Source organism: Desmodus rotundus, chromosome 2 (genome assembly GCF_022682495.2).
Source record: "Desmodus rotundus isolate HL8 chromosome 2, HLdesRot8A.1, whole genome shotgun sequence".
NCBI classification, from domain to species: Eukaryota; Metazoa; Chordata; class Mammalia; order Chiroptera; family Phyllostomidae; genus Desmodus; species Desmodus rotundus.
In genome coordinates this window covers 123,535,711-123,558,396 of record NC_071388.1, presented here as the reverse complement: position 1 = coordinate 123,558,396, position 22,686 = coordinate 123,535,711, and the positions used below count along the sequence as shown (strand labels likewise).

Below are 22,686 nucleotides of genomic sequence, written 5' to 3'. Positions count from 1 at the left end.
TATATAAAAGGTACCTACATAGTTGAATTATACCAGAGCAAAAAGACAAATACCCTAATTTTTCCAAAGGACCATTTTTGCAGAATTTTAACAATTTGCTTTCAAAAATTTTTTCTAAACCATTTCAAAATGTTGATTTAAATTCAAATCATTCTAGAATTTACTCCTTGTAACCAGGAAAGGAACAGCCTTGAATTTGGTCAGATATATTCTTTTTCCCTATTCCTAAAACATACCTCAAAAAACCATTTTTTCCATCTGTTCTGCTGCTGAATATTCTGTCTTTAAACATTCTCTTCTTGAAGGCTCCTTGCCCTTTGTGAAGGGTGTCTTTAAGACTTTGTAAGTTACAGTAATTACTGAATGAAGGTTGCTACAAGGAAGATAAAATCTTAAAAGGGGGAAAATTCAGTTTAGGGTTGGTTTTTGAAATTAAAAATATAAACTGTATAGTATTGGTCTGTGATAAAATACAAGCATTTGCTCATTTAAACTTCGAGAGCTCAGTCAAGTAAATATAGAGCATTTTTCTTCTATATAAGCATTTTTCAAATTCAGTTACTTCAAGACTACAAAAATAGAATTTAACGTGTACTTGTGACACTTTCCGTGAATTAAGGGAAGTGCCTAATGACTCACATTAAATTATGGAGCTGAAAGAGAATTTGAGAAATAATTTAAAACACTTTATAAATGAAAAAGAGGTCCAGAGTTGAGAAATGTCTTTCAGGGTGTTCTAATTTTTAATTGACAGCATTGTCGATTTTCTTAAATTTTATTTGGTGTTCACATTCATGGGTTATAGTAGTTGAAATTTCTTATTAGTAGTTGAAATTTCTTATTAGTAGTTGGTATAACATAATGTATGTTATTTGTTAAGGTGGTTTTGGTTGAGGCCTGGTGCAGCACATGCCTTGGAATTCTTTAGTGTTTTTGTTGTAATACAAACACATATGAGAAATAAGAAAAACTATAATTGTATGTTCTCCAACATAACATTTTAAATCAAGTTTAGAGAAAATTTTCATAAAATGAATGCTCTTTATAAAGAAATATGCTTTTTATTGTTTTAGGCATATAAATCTTAGATATATTTTATTTTTGGATTTCAGTTATTTACATGGGATGTGTATAAATGAGACATTTCAAGGTACTTTAATAGTTTTGCTTTTGAGATAATTGTTTATAACCATTTTAGAAACCCTATGAAGTAACTACTATTATCATTTTAAAGATGAGGAAACTGAGGTAGAGAGAGCTTAAGCAACTTGCTAAAGTAAATGGTGGATGCAATTGAGTAGTAAATCTGGAATTTGAGCCCTCAGACAGTCTTAATTCCAGAGTCCACTGCTATACTGTCCCCAACTGGGATATATTCAACAAAGGTGGTTAAATTGTTAACCCAGTTTTTCAAGCATGTTTGGATATAAACAAATATATATATATATATATATATTTTTAGAATTAATTTTTAGTACAAATATGAAATATATTTCATATGTTTCAGATGTCTTAGTTGACTAATTTATTGCTTTGATTAACCTGAAACACATGCATGTTAAATGACATATACTTATTTATTAGCTGTGTGAATATTGCAAGGACATACATTATATCTAACAATAAAACTGACAATTACTGGTTAATTCAGGACAGTTCAATTGAGGAAATGATGTTTAGTTACATACAACTTTAAAATGAAGGTATACATATTTCTGAAGCTGCAATTTGAAAAGGAATATTTGATGCATTAAAAAAGTCAATTCTCTCATAAATGACTACATAAAACACAGAAATGAAATAGTTCAACTTAATAACAATAATATAGGACCGTTAGATTTTTTTTTTAAACTAGACTCAGAAGACTAATATATAGATTAAGGGAAATTCATGGGTTACTAGAAAGTAGAAAGTTCTAAAGATTTGAACGAAAGAGATTGTTCTCTCTGGAGTATATGATGAGTTTATATGCATTTTATATAAAAAGCACAGAGTTTTAGTAAAAGCTTATATGTTTCCTGCTTGAAAGTATTTATTTTAAAATTTTGCTGTATAATAACAAAAAATGGTAGAGGTAGCAGAGCAAAAGAGAGACACCTTTTGGGACTTTTTTCCTTGCCTTTTTTTTTTGGTTAATTTGTTGTTTGTTTAAAAGATTACTTGAAAATTTTATTGCTTCCAAAATGACTTTATAAGGGACCTGCCTTGTTTTAGATTGCCTTGCTGTCAGGAAAGTTACTTAAACAACAACAAAAACAAAGGTTTGATTTTTTTTATTTAAGTGAACAGAATTTATAATTAATTGGTGGGAAGATTCTGAGAAGGAAGAGAAATGTAGCTTGTTACTGTATCAGTGAAAAATCTTAGATGCAAATAACAAAATGACTCTACCTAATACAAACAAAAGAATTACTTGAAAGGCTACGGTGTAGATCACCAAATTGATGAGGCTGGAGAACCAGGCTCAGAAGAGCAGAGAAAAAGGGAGGCCAGGTAAGAACAGTCTGCCACCAAAGTTATGCCGCAGAAGGTCTGCAGGATTCTGTAACTAGGCACTAGCCATATGAATTCTAACCCATCTCTTCAAAAAGATTTAAGGTTCTTACCTAACCTCAGATTGGCTTGACATAGATCATGCTGACACCAAGGAAATGGGGCAGTATCAGTTCCCTCCTGTAATGGGATGTGAGGATTTGCCTCCAGCCAAGTCTTACAAATTAGTGGGTCCTTCAGAATAAGAATGGAGATTCCATGCTGGCAGAAAAGGATTGTCCACTGTAGGGAAAAAGACTGGTATGGGGAAATGTGTTGATCATTTTTCTTTATGTTGCCTTAAATTCATTATTTCATTTTAATTACTACTTGATCTGTTAACTAACTAGCAGTTTGAATTAAGATTCTTTTCCAAAAGTGCAAACACCTTTAGAATTTGTGTTCAATCTAAACATGTGAAAGAGCAGGTTTCTTTTTTTAAGGAATAATTGATGGTGTGAATAATACAGTTTTGTTAGAACAGACGTATAATGGTCTAGTAATTTTGTGATTATGGAATGTTTTGGAAAGTAGTATCTATTTATTAATGCAGTAATATGAGAGGCTAGTTCTTTAGTTTTTTTAAAATAGTGAACCAGAAGTATAATTTAAATAATGTGAGTTGCACTCATTTATGTGTTTCAGAAGGCAATGAGATATACATATGAAAGGAAGGAAATAGCTTATGCACCTCTTTGTTCGTAGTTGGAGAAATGGGTCTTCAGTAAATATCTACTAAGCATCAACTATGCAAATAAATACTTTTGCTATACTTTTTGTTGTGGGGAGTATAAAGATGAATAGAAAACGGTGCCTACCTTTAGGAAGCTCACATGTGCACAAGTAATTATGACAATGTGGTAAATACTCTGTAAGGTATTAATGAAACTTTTTGGAATTACAGGTGCAGGAGCATTTATATTTTCCAGGGAAGATGAAAAAAATTTTCCTGGTAGAAATAATGACTTAAGTAGGCCTTCAAAGATGAGTAAAGGATTGATAGGCCCCCAAAAGTCTACTGTACCAGGTGAGAGAACTATGAGGAAACAAAATGAGGTGGGGAAAGAGTAAAGGTTGAATTTGTGTATGTTAGGTTTGATACACGAGGAAGTAGTAATGTTTCATATGGTACAGAAAATCATGGAATTGATTGATATGGTACAGGGAAGTAGTGAAAGAGTCTGATATATGGTAGATAGTAAGTGCTTCTTGAGTTGAATTAAATTAAAAAGATATGTTAGAGCTGGACTGTGGAATTGTGGAGGTTCTTGAATTCTACACTAACTTTGGTATTTATGTTCCAGGTAGTATGAAACCATAAACTATCATACACTATAGACTTATGAAAGTAGAGAGTATATATGATGACTTTATTATGGTGAATTAGGAAGCTAAAAGGATTAGCCACTAGTTATATAGTGCATTCTGTGTACCAGGAACTGTTCTAATTGCTTTACATATGTTAATTTATTTGATACCTAACCCTATTGAGTTAGATACTGTTACTCTTTTACAGATGAAACTGACACAGAGAGTATACATTACTTGCCAAAGATCACATAGCTAGCATGATAAACTATACTGTTCTTTCTCTAGTTTTATTTTGGTTGCAACTACTCATGCTTAAGGGAGACTACAAAAGAGCATTGACTTTGGAGGATTATTGATACTTGAGTTCAAATCTAACTTTACTACTACTTTGAGCTGCAGTTTCCCCATATTATATAAACAAAGATAGTCCAGCTATTATGCAGGGTTATGATAAAGATTAGTGTAATATAAAGCACATAGCAGAAATAGTTGACATAATAATTAATGGCAGCTCTGGTTATAATTACATCAGTGTATTGAACGTAATTAATTACTTATTTAACTCTTAGAATATTCTCAGTTCTATGCTCAGTGCTATGGTTTATATAGAAAACTAGCATGATCTTATACTTGGTTTACAGTGTAGTGCCAGAAATAAAACTAATGTATATGAAATAATTAAGGATGATATATTAGTGTTCAGTTGTTTGGAGAGATTAATAAGGGCTGTAGGATTTGGAGGATGGTTTATCAAGGAGCTGAACTTGACCAAATCCTTGGAAGAGTGTAAATAGGATATGATAGGTGGAAGGGAAGGAAGGCTTTATCAATGTAAGATATGTAAACTAAATTGAAAGCTCTAGGATGGTAACATGTCTTTTTTGTTTACCTTCTCTCCAAGTTATGACCTTATGCACAGTATTTGATAATTCCCAGTAAATATTTTATTGGTGAAGGGAAGTCAGGAAGGAGTTCCACAATATTGGAGGGGGAGGGAACAGTTAGGATTGCCCTACTTGCTGTAGGACAGCAAGTAGTTTATATTATTTATTTATATTCTGCCTTATTTCAGGATTTAAGATGGGGCAAAGTGGTTTGGAATTGATTTGATGGGCAGTAGATTGTGTAGATAGATTATTAGTAGAATGATAAAAGTTAAATTTATGTAGTATTAGTATTTCACTAGTTAAACAGTTCTATTGAGATATTATTCACATATTATAACATGTACCCTTTTAAAGTGTATAACTGAGTGATATTTTAGTATATTCACAAAACTGTGCAGCCATCTCCACAATCAATTTTAGAATATTTTCATCACCCCAAAAGGAAATTTTATACCCATTAGCCATCAACTCTCTATTCTCCCTGCCCTCAGCCCTTGGCAACCACTAATTTACTTCCCATGTTGCCTGTTCCGGCTATTTCCTGTAAATGGTGTGTGGCTGTTTCTGACTGGCTTCTTTCAGGAGACAAGTATTGACTCCTGTTATGTACATCTTTAGTGGTGGGTGGTTGGGTTGGTGTACTAGCAGAGAGTTTGGGAAACCATTGCCAAGAATCTTCGAAAAACTAATTACAGGGATGGATAGAAGAATAAAATGAGTCCTATGGATAAAGGAAAACCATCTGGGGAAGGACATATTTGCTGAATACTTAGTTCCAGTCACTCTATTCTTTAATCCTCATAACATCCTTGTGAATTCAGTTTTATTCCTTATGCATTAGAAATAAAGTCTATGATCACAGCATAGTAGATGCTGGAACAGACATTTTACTCAGGACTTTTTGATTCTAAGGTCCATGTTCTTTACTTTCCAGGAGTGAAAAGGAATTAGATTGTACTTTTTTGGCCTAAAAAGATTAATAGAATGTTGTTTCTGTTGACTCAAGGAGGCCAGGTTCTTCCATTCAATAGTTTTAGAAAAGTACGGTGATTAATATAACAAGATGCTCCTATTTATCAGAATTATTACCTGCTAACAGTTTACTATATTTGTTTAATCTCTTTTGGTTTTTTAACAGTAAAAGTACATTGTTGTTGACTATCAATCAACAAGACTTTTCCTCTTCCCAGACAGTTAGGAAGGACCATAATAGATTAACCATTTTACCATTTATTTCTATCAGTCCAGTCTTTTCCCTCTAACTTTATTACATTTCTCTCTTTTTCTTTAAAGATTTTATTTATTTTTAGAGAGAGAGGGAGGGAAACGAGGAGAGAAACATCAATGTGTGGTTGCCTCTTGTGTACCCTCCTACTGGGGACCTGGTCCACAACCCAGGCATGTGCTCTGACTGGGAATCATACTGGTGACCCTTTGGTTTTGCAGGCCAGTGCTCAATCCACTGAGCTATCCCAGCCAGGGCTAACTTTATAACATTTCTACTCCTGTTCTAGGCATCAAATCTTTGTTAAATTGAAAAGTGCTTTTGAATTATCTCCTTTTTACTATATTCCGTTCTTTAAGCAATTACCAAGTCCTTTTTCATCCTTTCGAGACAAAACCAGCATTGTTTTCTTTTTTTTTCATTGCTGCCATAATCCAGGGAGATTTTTTTTTTTAAAAATATTTACATTGCTTTCCTTGATCACAAAGGAAAGTTTTGGTTTAGTTTTTCAAAATATTCTATTGACCTTGGGAGTTTTTATAAGCTTAGATTGGATAGCTTTGCCTTTTTCATTTTATGATCTCTTTAAAATTCATTTTAGAAAATGACACTTTCATTTTTAAGTATAGGATAGTATAAACAAGTAAAGTGGATTCATAATTTGAGTTCTGAATTAACCCAATGCCATGTTTTAAATTAAAGTAACATATGCATGTCTATGCATGGATTGTCTTTGGGACTATTCTTTAAATGAGTGAAATTCATTGAGGAGTTCTAAAATGTGAGGTTTGATTTTTAAACCAAGCTTGCTTTCCTTATCTAAGCCCTACTTAGTTATGGTGTGTTATCTTTTTTTCATGTTGCTGTATTTGTTTGGTTAAGGATTTTTGCATCTATAGTTGATACTTGAACACAGGTTTGAACTGTTTTCCACAAACTGTTGTCCACATGTTCTTTTCAATATGAAAATCTGTTTTCCTTATATTTTCTTAACATTTTTCTCTAGCTGATTTTATTGTAAGAATACAGTATATAATATGTAACTCACAAAGTATGTATTAATTGACTAAGAGTGGGCTCTTAGTTAAGTTTTTGGGGATTCAAAAGTTATATGTGGGATTTTGACTGCAGGGAGGTTGATACCTCTAACCCCTGTGTTCAAGTCACCATCAAAGACGTTGGTCTGCCTTTTTTTTTTTTTTTTTTAGTTGGAATGTTTTTATATGATTTTGATATTAGAATTATTCTGACCTCATGAAAGAATTTGGTATGGATTTCCTCCTCTATTATCTAAAAGTGCTTTATGTAAAATTAGTGTTATTTTTTCCTTAAATGTGTCACAGAATTTCAGTGAAACCATCTGAGCCTGGAGTTTGCTTTTTGGTAAGGTTACTGATAATTGATAGGGTGGAATTAGAGTCTTAGGCCATTGATTTTAGACCTTTATATTTTTTTCTAGCATAAGCACTTAAAAGTTGTTAATTTCCCTCTCAGCACTGCTTTTAGCTACATCCCACAAATTTTGATTTTTTTAAAAAATTTTCCACTAATCAAGTTGAAATATTTTCTAATTTCCCTTGTGATTTCTTTGATTTCATAATTACGGTTAGAAGTGTGTTTAATTTCTAGTTGTTTGGGGTTTTTCTAGGTACGGCTGTTGTTTTCTAACTTTTTTGTAGTCAGAGAACATTAGTTATTTATTATTTCAGACTTTTATATTTTTTGAGACTGGTTTTATGGCTTAACCTATGGTCCAGGGCAGGGATTGGCACACCTTTTCTGTAAAGGGCCAGATAGTGAATAGTTTAGGCTTTGTGGATCACATACGTTTTTTGTCCCTGCTGCTGCTGCTTTCCCTCTCTTATCCACCATTCCTCCCCCTTCAAAAATATAAAAATCATTTAAAACTCACCTGTGACACCAAAACAGAGCACAGGCTAGATTTGGCCTTTGGGTCAGTTTGCTGATCCATTGTCCAAATGAATGTACCATGTGTCCTTAATAAGAATTAACATTCTGCAGTTTTTAAGTCTATATTCTATAAATGTCGGGTCATAATGGTTGTTAGTTTTGATCTTCTATGTGCCTTTATTAATTTTTCTTGGGGGGGGATAATTTATTGTTTACTGAGAGACCAGATGGCAAAGTTTCTTTCATATTTAAGAGTATGCTGTCTTCTTGATGATTTTACCCTTTATAATTACAAAATTTTTCTTTGTCTATGATGTTACTCTTTTTCTTAAAGAATTGTTTTATCTGATACCGGTATAGACCCTCCAGCCTTCTTATGCTTATTGTTTGCTTTCCATACATCTTTTTACATTCTCCATTTCTATTTAAAATGCATGTCATACAGACAACATGTAGTTGGGGCTTGCCTTAAAAAAAAAAATCTATTCTATTTTTACCCTTTTAATTGGAGAATTACCCAAATAATGTAATGTGATAATGGATTTGGTTGAATTTAGGTATACTATTTTATTAATTGATTTTTAAAAATTTGTTCTCTTTGTTGCTTGTCCTGTCCTCTTTTCCTCTTTCCCACTTTTTTTGTATCGTTTGAATTTCTTAACTCCATTTGATTTTTTGTTTGACTTTTTAAAATATCTCTTTTTTATTTTTTTTAGTGATTACTATAGGGATTACAATATACATCTTTTAAAAAAGTTACTACTCACCATTTAGAGTTAATAATTTAAAACTTCATGCAAAGAATAGAAGACATCTTGCATTGTCTTTATTTCACTTTCATTATTAAAGGACATTTTGTTTATATTGACTTCTCAGTTCACTGATTCCTCACCTACTTCACACTTTAAAAATGTTATTCTACTGTCTTCTGGTCTCAGTAGTTTCTCTAAGAATGTCGTGTAATAGGCATTTTTGTTTCCTCTTAATGGGCCATTTTTCTCTGGCTGCTTATGAGACTTGTTCTGTTTGATTTTTAATAGTTTGCTTGTGATGTGTCCTACTATGGTTTTATTTGCATTTATTCTGCTTGGTTTCCTTGAGCCACTTATGTCTTAAACTAAATTGGGAAAGTTTCAGTCATTATTTCTTCAGAAAAGGTTTTTACTACTTTTTCCTTCACACTCTTGATAAGTGTCCTTTGGTGCACAACAGTTGCTAATTTTCATTATGTCCAGTGTATTTATATATATATTTTTGCTGGTGCTTTTTAGTGTCACATCCAGGAAATCATTGTTACATCCAATATCATGAAGCTTTTCCCTATGTTTTACACTAAGATTCATAGTGTTAGCTCTTACATGTAGGTATTTGATGTATTTTGAGTTAAATTTTGTATCAGTTATAAGATATAGGTCCAATTTTACTCATTTGCAGATGGTTATCCAGTTTTCCTTGATACCATTTGTTGAAAAGACTTTCCTTTCACCATTTGAATGGTTATGGCCCCCTTGCCAAAAATCATTTGACCATATAGGGCAGAGTTTGTTTTTGTTCTTTATGCTGTTCCATTGTCTATATTTCTGTCCGTATGTCAGTACCATGTGGTTTAGTTTACTGTAGTTTTATATTAAGTTTTGAAGGCAGGAAGTGTGAGACCTCCAAAGTTCTTTTTTGAGATTGTTTTAGCTATTCATGATCCCTTAAGATTCCACATGAATTTTAGGATAGATTTTTCTATTTCTTTAAAAACCTAGTTTGGATTTTGATAGGGACTTCATGAATCTGTAGGTCAATTTGAGAAAATTTCTTGAAAATGTGAAGTGTCCCAGGTCTGAATCTTCTACCAAATGAGGTTTTCTGGATGGCAAATTTAAGAAAAATTCAAGCTATTTAATCCATTGTTTAAAACTTAATGGGAGGCAGTGTTATCAAAGTGTCTGCTAAATTTCTGATGGAAGAGTTTTTGCTGAAGGCAACATACAAAGATTTTGGTGTGTGTATCAATGGTTTTTGCATATTTGTGTTTTATATCTGGTTGGGTATTGCCTTCTGAAATAATTATATAAATGACTTTTGAACACACAGACAAACTTAATAGAAAATTATAGGGGCTGTGGGAAAGTAAATTATATTGACAAAATTTATGAACGCAAAGGAAAAATTTACTTTGGAAAAATAAGGTTAAAATGGTTTACTGTGATCTTTGGTCAGTATTTGTTTTAATTCTAAAGAACATTATTATAACTAGGAGAGTTATGTGTTTGTATGCTTAGAGAAATTCTTTTTTTTTTAAATATATTTATTGATTATGCTATTACAGTTGTCCCATTCCCCCCCCACTCCACTCCATCCTGCCCACCCCCTCCCTCCCACGTTCCCCCCCTATAGTTCATGTCCATGGATCATACTTGTAAATTCTTTGGCTTCTACATTTCCTACACTATTCTTACCCTCCCCCTATTTTCCACCTATCATTTATGCTACTTATTGTCTGTACCTTTCCCCCCTCTCTCCCCCTCCTACTCCCCTATTGATAATCTTCCATGTGATCTCCATATCTGTGGTTCTTTTCCTGTTCTAGTTGTTTGCTTAGTTTGCTTTTGTTTTGGTTTTAGGTGTGGTTGTTAATAACTGTGAGTTTGCTGTCATTTTTACTGTTCATATTTTTGATCTTCTTTTTCTTAGATAAGTCCCTTTAACATTTCATATAATAATGGCTTGGTGATGATGAACTCCTTTAACTTGACCTTATCTGAGAAGCACTTTATCTGCCCTTTCATTCTAAATGATAGCTTTGCTGGATGCAGTAATCTTGGATGTAGGTCCTTGCTTTTCATGGCTTGGAATACTTCTTTCCAGGCCCTTCTTGCCTGTAAGGTCTCTTTGGAGAAATCAGCTGACAGTTTTATGGGAACTCCTTTGTAGGTAACTGTGTTCTTTTCTCTTGCTGCTTCTAAGATTCTCTCCTTCTCTTTCATCTTGGGTAGTGTAATGATGATGTGCCTTGGTGTGTTCCTCCTTGGGTCCAGCTTCTTTGGGACTCTCTGAGCTTCCTGGACTTCCTGGAAGTCTATTTCCTTTGCCAGATGAGGGAAGTTCTCCTTCATTATTTGTTCAAATAAGTTTTCAATTTTTTGTTCTTCCTCTTCTCCTTCTGGCACCCCTATAATTCGGATGTTGGAACGTTTCAAGATGCCCTGGAGGTTCCTAAGTCTCTCCTCATTTTTCCGAATTCTTGTTTCTTCATTCTTTTCTGGTTGGATGTTTCTTTCTTCCTTCTGGTCCACACTATTGATTTGAGTCCCAGTTTCCTTCGCCTCACTATTGGTTCCCTGTACATTTTCCTTTGTTTCTCTTAGCATAGCCTTCATTTTTTCATCTAGTTTTTGACCAAATCCAACCAATTCTGTGAGCGTCTTAATAACCAGTGTTTTGAACTGTGCATCTGATAGGTTGGCTATCTCTTCCTCACTTAGTTGTATTTTTTCTGGAGCTTTGAAGTGTTCTGTCATTTGGGCCTTTTTTTTTTTTTTGTCTTGGCACATCTGTTACTTAAAAGGGGGCGAAGCCGTAGGTGTTCCCCAGCGGGCAGCGGCTGCGCTGTGATGCTGTACGTGGGGGAGGGGCCAAGAGGGAGCAATGGCGCCCGCTCCACTCTCCACCGGATTTCGGTCACTCCCTCCGCTACCCACAATCAAATTGGGCCCCTCTGGTGCTGGTTCCCGAGTGGGTGGGCGTGTGCACACTCTAGGCCCCTGTGGGTCTCTCCAACGACCTCCTGTGAGGCGGGGAGTTTCTCCTGCTGCCGCCCCAACCTCCACAGGCATTTTCAATCAGAGGTTTGAGGCTTTATTTCCCTGTGCTGGAGCCCTGGGTTACGTGGTCTGCTTTGCTGCCCACTGTTCCGGTTTATCTGGGAGTGTGGGGCCGAGGGGTGCTACGCGCTGCTCTGCCTGCCCCATTCTCTTGCCTCTCTGAGTCTGGCCTTCTCGGTTTATCTGTGTGCGAATGTGGGGCCGCAGGGTCTGCCAGTGGTCAGACTGTCTGCCCCGTTAGTCCCACACTCTGCCAGTCTCGGTCTGCCACGGCAACGCGAGTCCTCTCCACCCTGGCTGCCCGTCTCCGCCCCTCCTACCAACCTGGATGAATGTTTATTTTTTTTATCTCCTTGGTGTCCGACTTCCTTGCCTTTCGATTTTCTGTCAGTTCTGGTTGTGCAAGGAGGTGCAGTGTGTCTACCTATGCCGCCATCTTGGTTCTCCCGAGAAATTCTTAATATGAAAATGTTTGATTTGGAATTTTTTATTTGCCCTGTTACAAACAATTTGATTTTTTCTTGAGTCAGTGAAAACAACTTTTAGTTTAAATGAAGTGATCACATCCTTGAGTTATAATTTAAAGGGTTTGAATTATCAAATGCAAATTGAGAGAAAGGAGTTTCTTTTTCTTAGTTGAATTTATTGGGGTGACTTTGATTAATAAAATTATATAGGTTTCAGATTTACAATTTTATAATATATCATCTTTGTAATGTATTGTGTGTTCACCATGCCAAGTCAAGACTCCTTCCATCTTCACTTAATACCCTCCTTTACCCTCTTCTATCTCCCCTCACGTGCTTTCCCCTCTGGTAATCATCATACTGGTCTGGGTCTATTAATGCTATTTTGTGTGTACCTCATTTTTTTCACCCAGCCTCACAACCCCACTTCCCTCTTAGAGCTGTCAGTCTGTTCTCTATGAGCCTGTTTCTTTTTTGTATGTTAGTTTATTAGATTCCACATATGAGTGAAATCATATGGTACTTATCTTTCTCTGACTGGCTTATTTCATTTAGCATAATGCTCTGTACAGGTCTGTCTGTGCCTTTGCAAAGGGTAAGATTTTCTTTTTTATGGCAGAGTAGTATTCCCTTCTGTAAAAGTACCACAGCTTTTTTATCCACTCATCTACTGACAAACACTTGGGCTGCTTCTAAATCTTGGCTATTTGCAAGTAAAGTTTCAGTGAACATATGGGTGCATATATTCTTTCAAATTGTTGTTTCGAGTTTCTTTGGATATATTCCCAGAAGTAGAGTTGCTGGGGCATAAGGAAGTTTCATTTTTAATTTTTTGAGCTATCTCTGTAGTACTTTCCACAGCAGCATCACCAGTCTGCATTCCTACCAACAGTGCATGAGGGTTCCCTTTTCTCCACATTCTCACCAGCATGTGTGTGTTTGTTTGTTTATTGATGATAGCCATTCTGACAGGTGTGAGGAAATACTTCATTGTGGTTTTAAATTGCATTTCTCTGATTATTAGTGACTTTGCGCATCTTTTTATGTCTATTGGGCATCTGTATGTTTTCTTTGGGGAAGTTTCTCTTTAGGTCCTTTGCCCATTTTTTAATTGGGTTGTTTGTGTTTTTGGTGTGAGTTTTATAAGTTTTTATAAATTTTGGATATTAACCCCTTATCAGATATATCATTAGCAAATAAATTTTCCCATTCAGTGTGTTGTCTTTTCATTTTGTTAATAATTTCCTTCTCTGTACATAAACTTCTTAGTTTAATGTAGTCCCATTTGTTTATTGTTTTCTTTTGTTTCCCTTGTCTGAGGAGGTATATCAGAAAAAATGATATTCTGAGAAATGTCTGAGATTTTACTGCCTATGTTTTCTTCTAGGATTTTTGTGGTTCTGAATCTTAACATTTAAGTCACTAATCCATTTTGAAGTTTTTGTTTTTGTGTGTCTGTGTGTGTGGTCTAAGGAGGTGGTCTAATTTCATATTTTGCACATATCTGTCCAGTTTTCTCAGCACCTTTTATTGAATAGACTATTTTTGCCCCATTGTATGTTCTTGCCTCCTTTGTCAAATATTATTTGGCCATAAAGGCTTGGGTTTATTATTGGGCTCTCTATTCTGTTCTCTTGATCTGTGTCTGTTTTTATTGCAGTACCATGATGTTTTGAATACTATGGCCTTGTAATATAGTTTGATGTTAGATAGTGTGGTATAGTTGGATATCAGATAGCAGGGGGCAAACATCAGGGGGACCACAGCATACTCTCCAGGAAGTGCTACAGTCTCCCCTGATGTATACTTTGTCTCTTATTATAGTGTTTGTTTTAAAGTTCTTCTTTCTCAGCATTGCTGTGTGATTATTTGGGGTCTTTGTGGTTCTTTGAAGTTCGCTAGTAGCCCAATAGGAATTACATTGAATTATAGGTTGCTTTGGGTAGCATGGACATTTTAATGATGTTAATTGTTCCTATCCATGAACATGGTATATGCTTCCAATTATTTGTATGTTCTTCAGTTTCTTTCTTTAGTGTCTTATAATTTTCCCAGTACAGGCCTTTTACATCCTTGGTTAAATTTATTCTTAGGTTTGCTTGTTAGTTTGTTTGTTTTTGAAGCAATTGTAAATGGGATTATAGTATCATGCCATCTGCGAACAATGATAATTTTACTTCTTACTTTCCAACTTGGATGCCTTTTATTTCTTCCTCTTGTCTGATTGCTGTTGCTAGGTCTTCTAGTACTATGTTGAATAAGAGTGATGAAAGCGGACATTACTGTCTTGTTCCCTGTCTTAAGGGAAACACTTACAGTCTTATGTCCATTGAATAAAATGTTGGCTGTGCATTTGTCATATATGGCCTTTATTATGTTGAAGTATGTTCTCTCTATTCTCACTTTGCTGAGAATTTTTATCATATATGGCTGATGGATTTTATCAAATGCTTTTCTTCATCTGTTGATATCATTATGTGGCTTTTATCCTTTATTCTGTTTATGTGGTGTGTCACATTTATTGATACAGCTATTGTGCCAACTTTGCATCTTGGAATAAATCCCACTTGGTCATGGTGTATGATCTTTTTAATGCATTGTTGGATGTGGTTTGCTAATATTTTGTTGAGAATTTTAGCATCTTTATCAGGGATATTGACATATAATTTTCTTTTTTCTGTTATGTCTTCATCTGGTTTTGAAGTTAGGATAATGCTGGCCTCATAGAATGATCTTAGGAGTCTTTCCTCCTTAATTTTTTGTAGTAGAGGTGTTAGTTCTCCTTTGAATGTTGGTAAAATTCACCTGTGAAGTCATCTGGTCCAGGACATTTTTTTTGTTGCTGGGAGTATTTTGATTACTGCTTCAATTTCAGTAGTTGTAATCTGTATATTCAGATTCTCTGATTCTTCCTGATTTAGTTGTAGAAGATTGTATATTTCTTGGAATTCATCATTTTTATCTGGTTGTCCAGTTTGTTGGCATATAGTTGTTTGTAATCTTTTCTTAAAATACTTTATATTTCTTTGGTGTCAGTTGTTACTTCTCTTTCACTTCTGGTTGTATGTATTTGGTTCCTCTTTTTTTCTTGGTGAGTCTGGTTAAAGGTTTGTCAATCTTATCTGTCTTTTCAAAGCTCTTGGTTTTACTGATCTTTTGTATTGTTTTTTTTTAGATTCTATTTTGTTTATTTCTGCTCTGGTCTTAATTATTTCTTTCCTTTTACTCACTTTGGGTTTTGTTTGTTGTTCTTTTTCTAATTCCTTTAGGTGTAAGCTTGGATTGTTTATTTGAGATAAGCCTGTTATACTGTGAATTTCCTTTCCTCTTAGGACTGCTTCAGTGTAGCTCATAGATTTTAGGTTATTGTGTTCCCATTTTCAAGATATCTTTTGGTTTCTTTTTCCCTTGATCTCATTTTTAACCCATTCATTGTATAGTAACATGTTACTTAGCTTTCATGTCTTTGTGTGTTTTTCAGTTTTTTTCTTGTGACTGATTTTGAAGTTTTATATCATTATGGTCAGAGAAGATGTTTGATATTATTTTAATTTTATTAAATTTATTGATAATCTGTTTTGTGTCCTAATACGTGGTATGTCCTAGAAAATGTTCCATGTGCATATGAAAGAATATGTATTCTGCTGCTTTGGGGTCAAATACTCTGAATATATCAATTAAATCTATCTGATCTAATATGTCATTTAAGGCTTTTGTTTCCTTGTTGATATTCTATCTGGAAGATCTGTTCTTTGATGTCAATGGGGTGTTAAAAATTCCCTATTATGTCTGTTGTTATTGATCTCTCCCTTTACCCCTATCAAGATTTGCTTTACATATTTAGGTGCTCTTGGGTGCATCAATATTTATAAGGAGTAAATCCTCTTGTTGGATCGCTCCTTTTATGATTATGTAGTGTTTTTCTTTGTCTCCTACTCTAGTGTTTCTTTTAAAGTCTGTTTGTCAAATGTCAGTATTGCTGCCCAGCTTTTTTTCATTTCCATTTGCATGAAATATCTTTTGCCATCTTGAGAAAGGAGTTTCTTTTAGTCAGACAAAAAGTGAAAGGAATTTTTTTGCCATCTTATTTAAGTTTCTTCTCTATGGTGTCCATTGAGCATTTTGAAAGTTTACTGTAACAATGTCTTGATTAAGTTAGTCATTTTAAGTATAAAAACTGATAAAATTAAGTTAATGGATGCTTGCATTTGAAAAGCTTTTTTTTTTTTTTTTAAGGTTTTATTTATTTATTTTTAGGGAGAGGAGGGAAGGGAGAAAGAGAGGGAGAGAAACATTGATCACATGCCCCCATTTGGGGACTGGCCTGCAACCCAGGCATGCGCCCCTACTGGGAATCGAACCAGTGACCTCCTGTTTCGCAGGCTGGCGCTCAGCCACTGAGTCACACCAGCCAGGGTGAAAAGCTTTCATTTTAAAGTTTTAGAAAATTTACTATTTTATATTTTTCTAATAATTTTATATAAAGAAAATTTAAATGAAGTTTTTTTTGTGTTTTTTTAAAAATTTTTATTCAGTTATAATTGTCTGCATTTTCTCCCCATCCCTCCACCCCACCCCAGCCAATCCCACCTCCCTCCCCCACCTAAATGAAGTTTTTAAGCAAACCTTTTTTAGCTGTATCCAGGTTTCCTCCAGTTTATTAGAATGTACTTTTTATGTATTACTATACTCTTTATGCATTGATATGTAACCGATTGGAAATATACTTCATTTTCTAGTTCATCCTTTTAGACTTAGCTGTTAGACTCAGTTCCCTCACTTAGACTCATTTCCTCTCATCTCTCCTCCCTTCTCTACTTAAATGCCTCTAATCTATGCTCATCGTATGAGCGTTGAAGTGTTTTATGTGAGGATTAAAATGTCTTTTTTAAGCTTGACAGTTCTGTAGTCCCAATCTGATTTTTTTTCTTGTGACATCTTTTCTAAATGCATTCGGTACTTTGTTTCTTAACTTTTATTTTTTTTGTATTTTCAAAGCCCAATTTCCAAACCAGTTTTGAAAGTTTGTAACAGTATAAGGGAGTATTTTTAAAGAGTCAAATTCTTATTTTGTCACCTAGCACTTTGCTGTCTGTCCACCAGAGAAAATACGAGTTTTTGAGTGTTCTGCGTAACTCAGCAAGTCTTTTCCAGATTTTAGTATATGACTTTTCTGTTTTTTTTTAATTTTGTATCCTATACTACATTTTTCTTTGGGTCAGGAACCAAATTAACTTTTAGAGGCCAAACAACTTTTAAAGTTAAGTGAACTAGGACATTTTCCCTCATTTAAAAAAAAAAGTGAAAGTATTGTCATCTCTGGTAATCATTAAATACTATAATTTAGTGATCTCTACCCATTGTCTTCAGAATTCACATGATTGTATTCTTTAGAAATATTATTTATATTTTCAAATCAAGGCGGTAGAACATTAGTAAATATATTTATTCCGCCACCCCTCAGTTTAGAAAATTATTTTGCTATGAGGTTTTCATTATGGTAGAAATGACTAGGTGTAATGATATATTATACAGTTGATATACTTCATATAGTTTTTATGTGTTTTGAGGAAGAGCATACTTGTTTTCACTCTTGTATTAATAAGTTAATTAGATTCTTTTGGTTTTATTTTGAAAGTAATTTATTGCCGAATATGCTCAACCTAGAGAATTTGATTTTGACCAAGAGTGGAGTGTTGATTCATCTGACGAATTTGTTATATGGAGGTTTCTTAAGAGACTTTCTGCTGTAATATGGTTTCTTCCTCAGATATCTTAGTATTATATTTGGGAGATGATATTTACACATAAAAGTAATATAGGCTTGTATACATGTTCAGCAAGTGGCAGAGATGGTTTATTGAAAGAAAGGATGACTGGCTTATAGTTAAAATGATCAGGAAAACTTCATGGAGGAATCCTAAGTTGTGAGAGCTTTTGAGAGGGTGAAGTATAAGCACAGATATTATGTGAAGGGAAAATGTGTAAGTCATATAGGGGAAAAAGAGTGTGCTTCAAGTTGTGTTCACAGAAGCAAACAGTGGGAGACATGTAAGTAGAATTGGGGCTTATTATGGAGAACCTTACTAAGTCAGCTGAAGGAATCAGAATCATAATTTTTGTTGGAAAGGACTTTAGGAACTTTTTACAATTAACCATTTTATAGAAATGGGCACAATTTTTATGCTTAATCTTGTAGGCAGTGCAGCTTCATGTGAAGATTTTTGAGTTAAGCAGTGAGTTTTTTGGGGAGATTGTTCTGTTTTCCTTTGTAGGGGTCATAGAATTGGAAACAAGATATTCTTTGTGTTGTTTGTTAGGGTACTGTATATAATGAGTTGAAGTGACAGCTCAACTCATTGAAGTGTTGTGGCTCAGACAGTTTTAGGCAGTGTCTTATTTAAACAAGCCTTTATTTTGATAAGGCACAGTTTCATTGGTCCTTTGGAGGAGCTAAGTATAGGGTTGACCCTCTTTTTCTCAGGGCCACTGTAGTCTCTGCTTTTTTGGGTGCTGTTTTAACTGAGTCTACACTCTTATTTCACCTACGTTACAGTTGATTTTCAATGAATTCAATGGGAACAGATTATTCATACTAGTTGATGGTCATTTTGTGCATTTGACTAATTCTAATTTTTCTGTCTCCTAACCAGGGGAATGTGAGCTCTTCAATCATGATGACATCCATCTATTACAGGGGTTCTGTTTTATTAAACACAACGGTTTCACATAAATAAGAGACTCTGATTTGGAATAATAAAAAAAAATTGGAAGGGCAATAAAAATATATCAGATCTGAGCTATAATCTAAAAAATGTTCTACAGATTGACCTTGATTTGTGGGTAAAGGGATAATTTGTACTATGACTATAAGCATTTAAAAATTTAGGTACCTGCATGGCCTTTATCTCATTGTTGGAGGAATGGAAAAATTGGAGAGAGTGGATGAAAAGAGTAATTGTAATTAGAGTTGACACGTACTGAATGGGTATTTTGTGCCAGGTTCGGCACTTAATGCTTTATTTTGTTCTCTTATTTGATACTGTGAATAGTCTTTAGTTCTTATTTTACAGATGAGGGAGTCTCAAGACTTAGGAATTATTATTAAATAATACTTGTACTCACAAGGGCAGAGGTAATCAACTATGTGGGAGGTTTTTGAAAGTTTTCAGATAGAGGTGGTGATACTTAACCTGAGTTTTTCAGGATGAGTAAGAGTTTAGACATTATAATTAGTGTTGAAAGGAGCTCATTTCCTGTAGTTAGAACAGTGTTACTAGTGGCTCTGTGGCCTGAAATGAGTTGTCTGCTCAGAAACTCAGCAGTTTTATAGCTAGGGAGGGAGTCTGGCATGGTGTCTGGGCCTCTGAGGGAGGTTGTCAGGAGCCAGGTATTAAAGGGGGTTCTCTTGTATGCCTTGCAAAGATATTTTGTTTATTTATATTTAAAACAAGCCAAACAGAGACAGACCCGTAGAAGAGAGCAGGCTGACAGCTCTTGGCAGGGGGTTTAGGAGGTAGAGGGATCTAGCAAAAAAGGAAAAGGACTCATGGACATGGACAAACAGTGTGGTGATTGCAGGGGAATGGGGTGTGGGTGGAGGTGGGAGAGGGCTTAAGGGGAACAAATGGTAATGGGAAAAATATAATAAAAAATAATTTAAAAAAACATAGGCTATGGGGAATCTTTGAAGGAGTTTAGTCAGTAGAGCAATATCACATTTTGAACAGTTTATATTTTTCTGTTATTTTTAATAGATTCAGTCTATTTGGTACTCTCAGGTTCTTAAAACAATGTTTGGGGGACAAAAAACCCCCTAAGATTTCCTCTCCTTTTATGTTAGAAAAAAAGTTCTGTGGATATTATTAGAATACAAAGAATATCAGTAATTTACCTACCTACTGTTTAGCAGTGGGTTTGAATATGGAACAATATAATAGTTTGTTACTTTCTCTTTAAAGCCTTCTCCTGGTCAACAGGTTTTTTACCACATAGCCATAAAGTGTCCAGCTGTCTCCTAAGTAAGCCCCCATTGTGCTGCTTGTTATTTATTATTTTGTTATTGTCAGAATATAGGCTGTATCCACTGTGGCAAAACATTTTTAAAATTACAGTTATTTTTTAAATAGTGATGCATTCAAATGGTATGAGACTATATGCAATTAAAATTCCCTTCTCACTCTGACCATCACCTATCCCAGTTCCCTTCCCTGGGGACAACTACAGTTACTGATTTCTTTGTACTCTTTCAGAGATATTCTATACCTGTACAGTCAACTATTATTTTATATGTCTTTACCTTGTCCCTTTACTTTTATACAAATATAGAATACTTGAAACATTGTTCTGTACCTTGCTTTGTTCTCGTAATAATACATTTTGGAGATTGTTTTTCTCAATACACAAAGAGCTTCTTCAGTCTGTCTTTAAATACCTGTATAATATTCCATAGTATAAATTTGGCATATTCAACTAGTTTCTTATTTGATGGTTATTTTGGTTATTTCCAGTCTTTTGCTGTTAGAAGCAAAATTGTAGCAAAAAAGATGTAGTATATACATCTACACACATATATGTACGATAACATGGCCTTATTATATGTTACTTCACTGAAATATGTATGAATATCCTTGTAGTATCAATTTCTAGAAGTGGAATTTCTGGTTAAAAGCTATGGGTATTGCCCTGGTCGGGTGGCTCAGTTGGTTGGAGCATTGTACCAAAAAGTTGCAGGTTTGATCCTTGGTCAGGGAACATGCCTGGGTTGCAAGCTTGATACCCAGTCAGGGCGCATAGGGAGGCAACTGATGTTTCTTTCATATTGATGTTTCTCTTTCTCTTTCTTTCCTTCCCACTCCCTCCTCTGTAAAATCAATAAGCATATCTTTGGGCGAAGATTTTATATAAAAAATATGGGTGTTCACAATTTTGAAAGTAGAGGCATTTAAATGAACTTAAGCTGTGGAATTTTATGTATTATTTACCTACCATGGAACCTCGCTTTATAATAAATGGAAATCTTAGAAATACATTCATAATTGTTAAGATGTAAGTAAAATCCTTAACACATTTTTTGTTTGTTTCTCAGGTATACAAAACTAGGATATGCTGGAAATACAGAACCACAGTTTATCATCCCTTCCTGTAAGTGTTTTCTTTTAAGCCTGAAATAAACTGATTTAAAGATCATTTTTCTTAAAGTAAGAGAATCATTTCTGATATCTTTTAATATTTAATCCTTTAAATATATAGTTTGTGAAGTTTAAGTCTGGCCTCATTTCTGCACCTGTAACCATTCATTTGAAATCTCTGTTTAGCTTCATTCACCAAATCTCCCAAATATCTCTTTCCAAAGAAAAAAATGAATTAATTAATTTTCTGCTTTAAAGATATTGCTGTTAACAGGGTGTGCTTGAACTAACTGTTAAGGAGTGCATCCTCCATCACACACCTGTGAAGACTCTCATTTTGTTTGTGGATTTGATTAATGCTTGCAGCGCCTTGTGCTTCTTAACTTCCCTGACAAGAGGCTGTGTTTCAAAATAAGGATGGCATCTCATCTTCAGAGATGTTAACTTCATCTGTTTTCTAGTATCTTATAACCACACAGCACCATTGTTCTGTGTTATTTTTGTTTAACTGACCACCAACTTTCAGTAGTTTATGTTTCAGTAATTTTTTAAAAAATACTCTTACACTTGTTTGTTAGTGCTTTTATTTGTTAGTACAAATTATGTATCTGGTTCTTGATGGGCATGCTTTTGTACTTTAGACTGTCAAATGATTCACCTTTTACATTCTATATAGTAATACCTCTGATGTACTTGTCCTGCTCTTGAGTTAAAACTTCAGCCTATTAGATGACAAACATTTTGAACCTTTGCTTGGTGGTGAAAACTCCTAGATAATTTAATTTTGGGAGTGTCGGTTGTTTTGCACAGTAGTATTTATGTGACTGTTTGAATATCTTTGTATATCATTAATTTATTAAAATAAGAAAGAAATGGAAAAATAAACATGGAGAGAGGAGTGAAAGCAGCTTAAGTTTCAGAATTAGTGAAGTTGAGAACTAGGACATATTATTAGGTTTGCCAAAAACTGCTGATCTTTTAGTCTCAATTGGGCACTCATTGGACATGAACAGGTCAATTGTTTTATAATTTGTATAGCAAGAACAAAATGAAATGTGTGAAATATGAGAAATATGCTATCAAAAGTATACCTAAAAGGGGAGCTTATATATATATATTAATTGTTTTTCACTCTGGAAACAAACCTATTTGAATTTTGTACTTCTGATATACTTTTGGTATACTTTTTTAGGAATTGATTTTGTAAGAAATTAATCTACCTAAGTTTAATTCTTTAATATCTAGAATGGATTTTAGGTGACACTAATGAAAAAGCTCATTTCTGAGAGTATAGTGGTCTTAGTTTGGTGGTACTATTGTCTTTGTCTACACTGAAAGACAGGTTTGCTCTTCTTTCCTTTTCCCCACATTTATGTATCAGTTTACTGATTGTTGTTTTTTTAAAGA

At 34.3% G+C, this 22,686-nt stretch overlaps 1 protein-coding gene across 1 annotated transcript in view; it reads left to right on the top strand.

The window, feature by feature from the left end:
• The window catches only part of ACTR3 (actin related protein 3), a 60,926-nt gene that overhangs the window by 6,749 nt on the left and 31,491 nt on the right, over positions 1–22,686 (top strand). Inside the window, exon 2 of the mRNA XM_024569615.3 lies at positions 21,237–21,292. Within this exon, the coding sequence (XP_024425383.1) occupies positions 21,237–21,292 (56 nt within the window). The remainder of the gene's footprint in view (positions 1–21,236; positions 21,293–22,686) is intronic.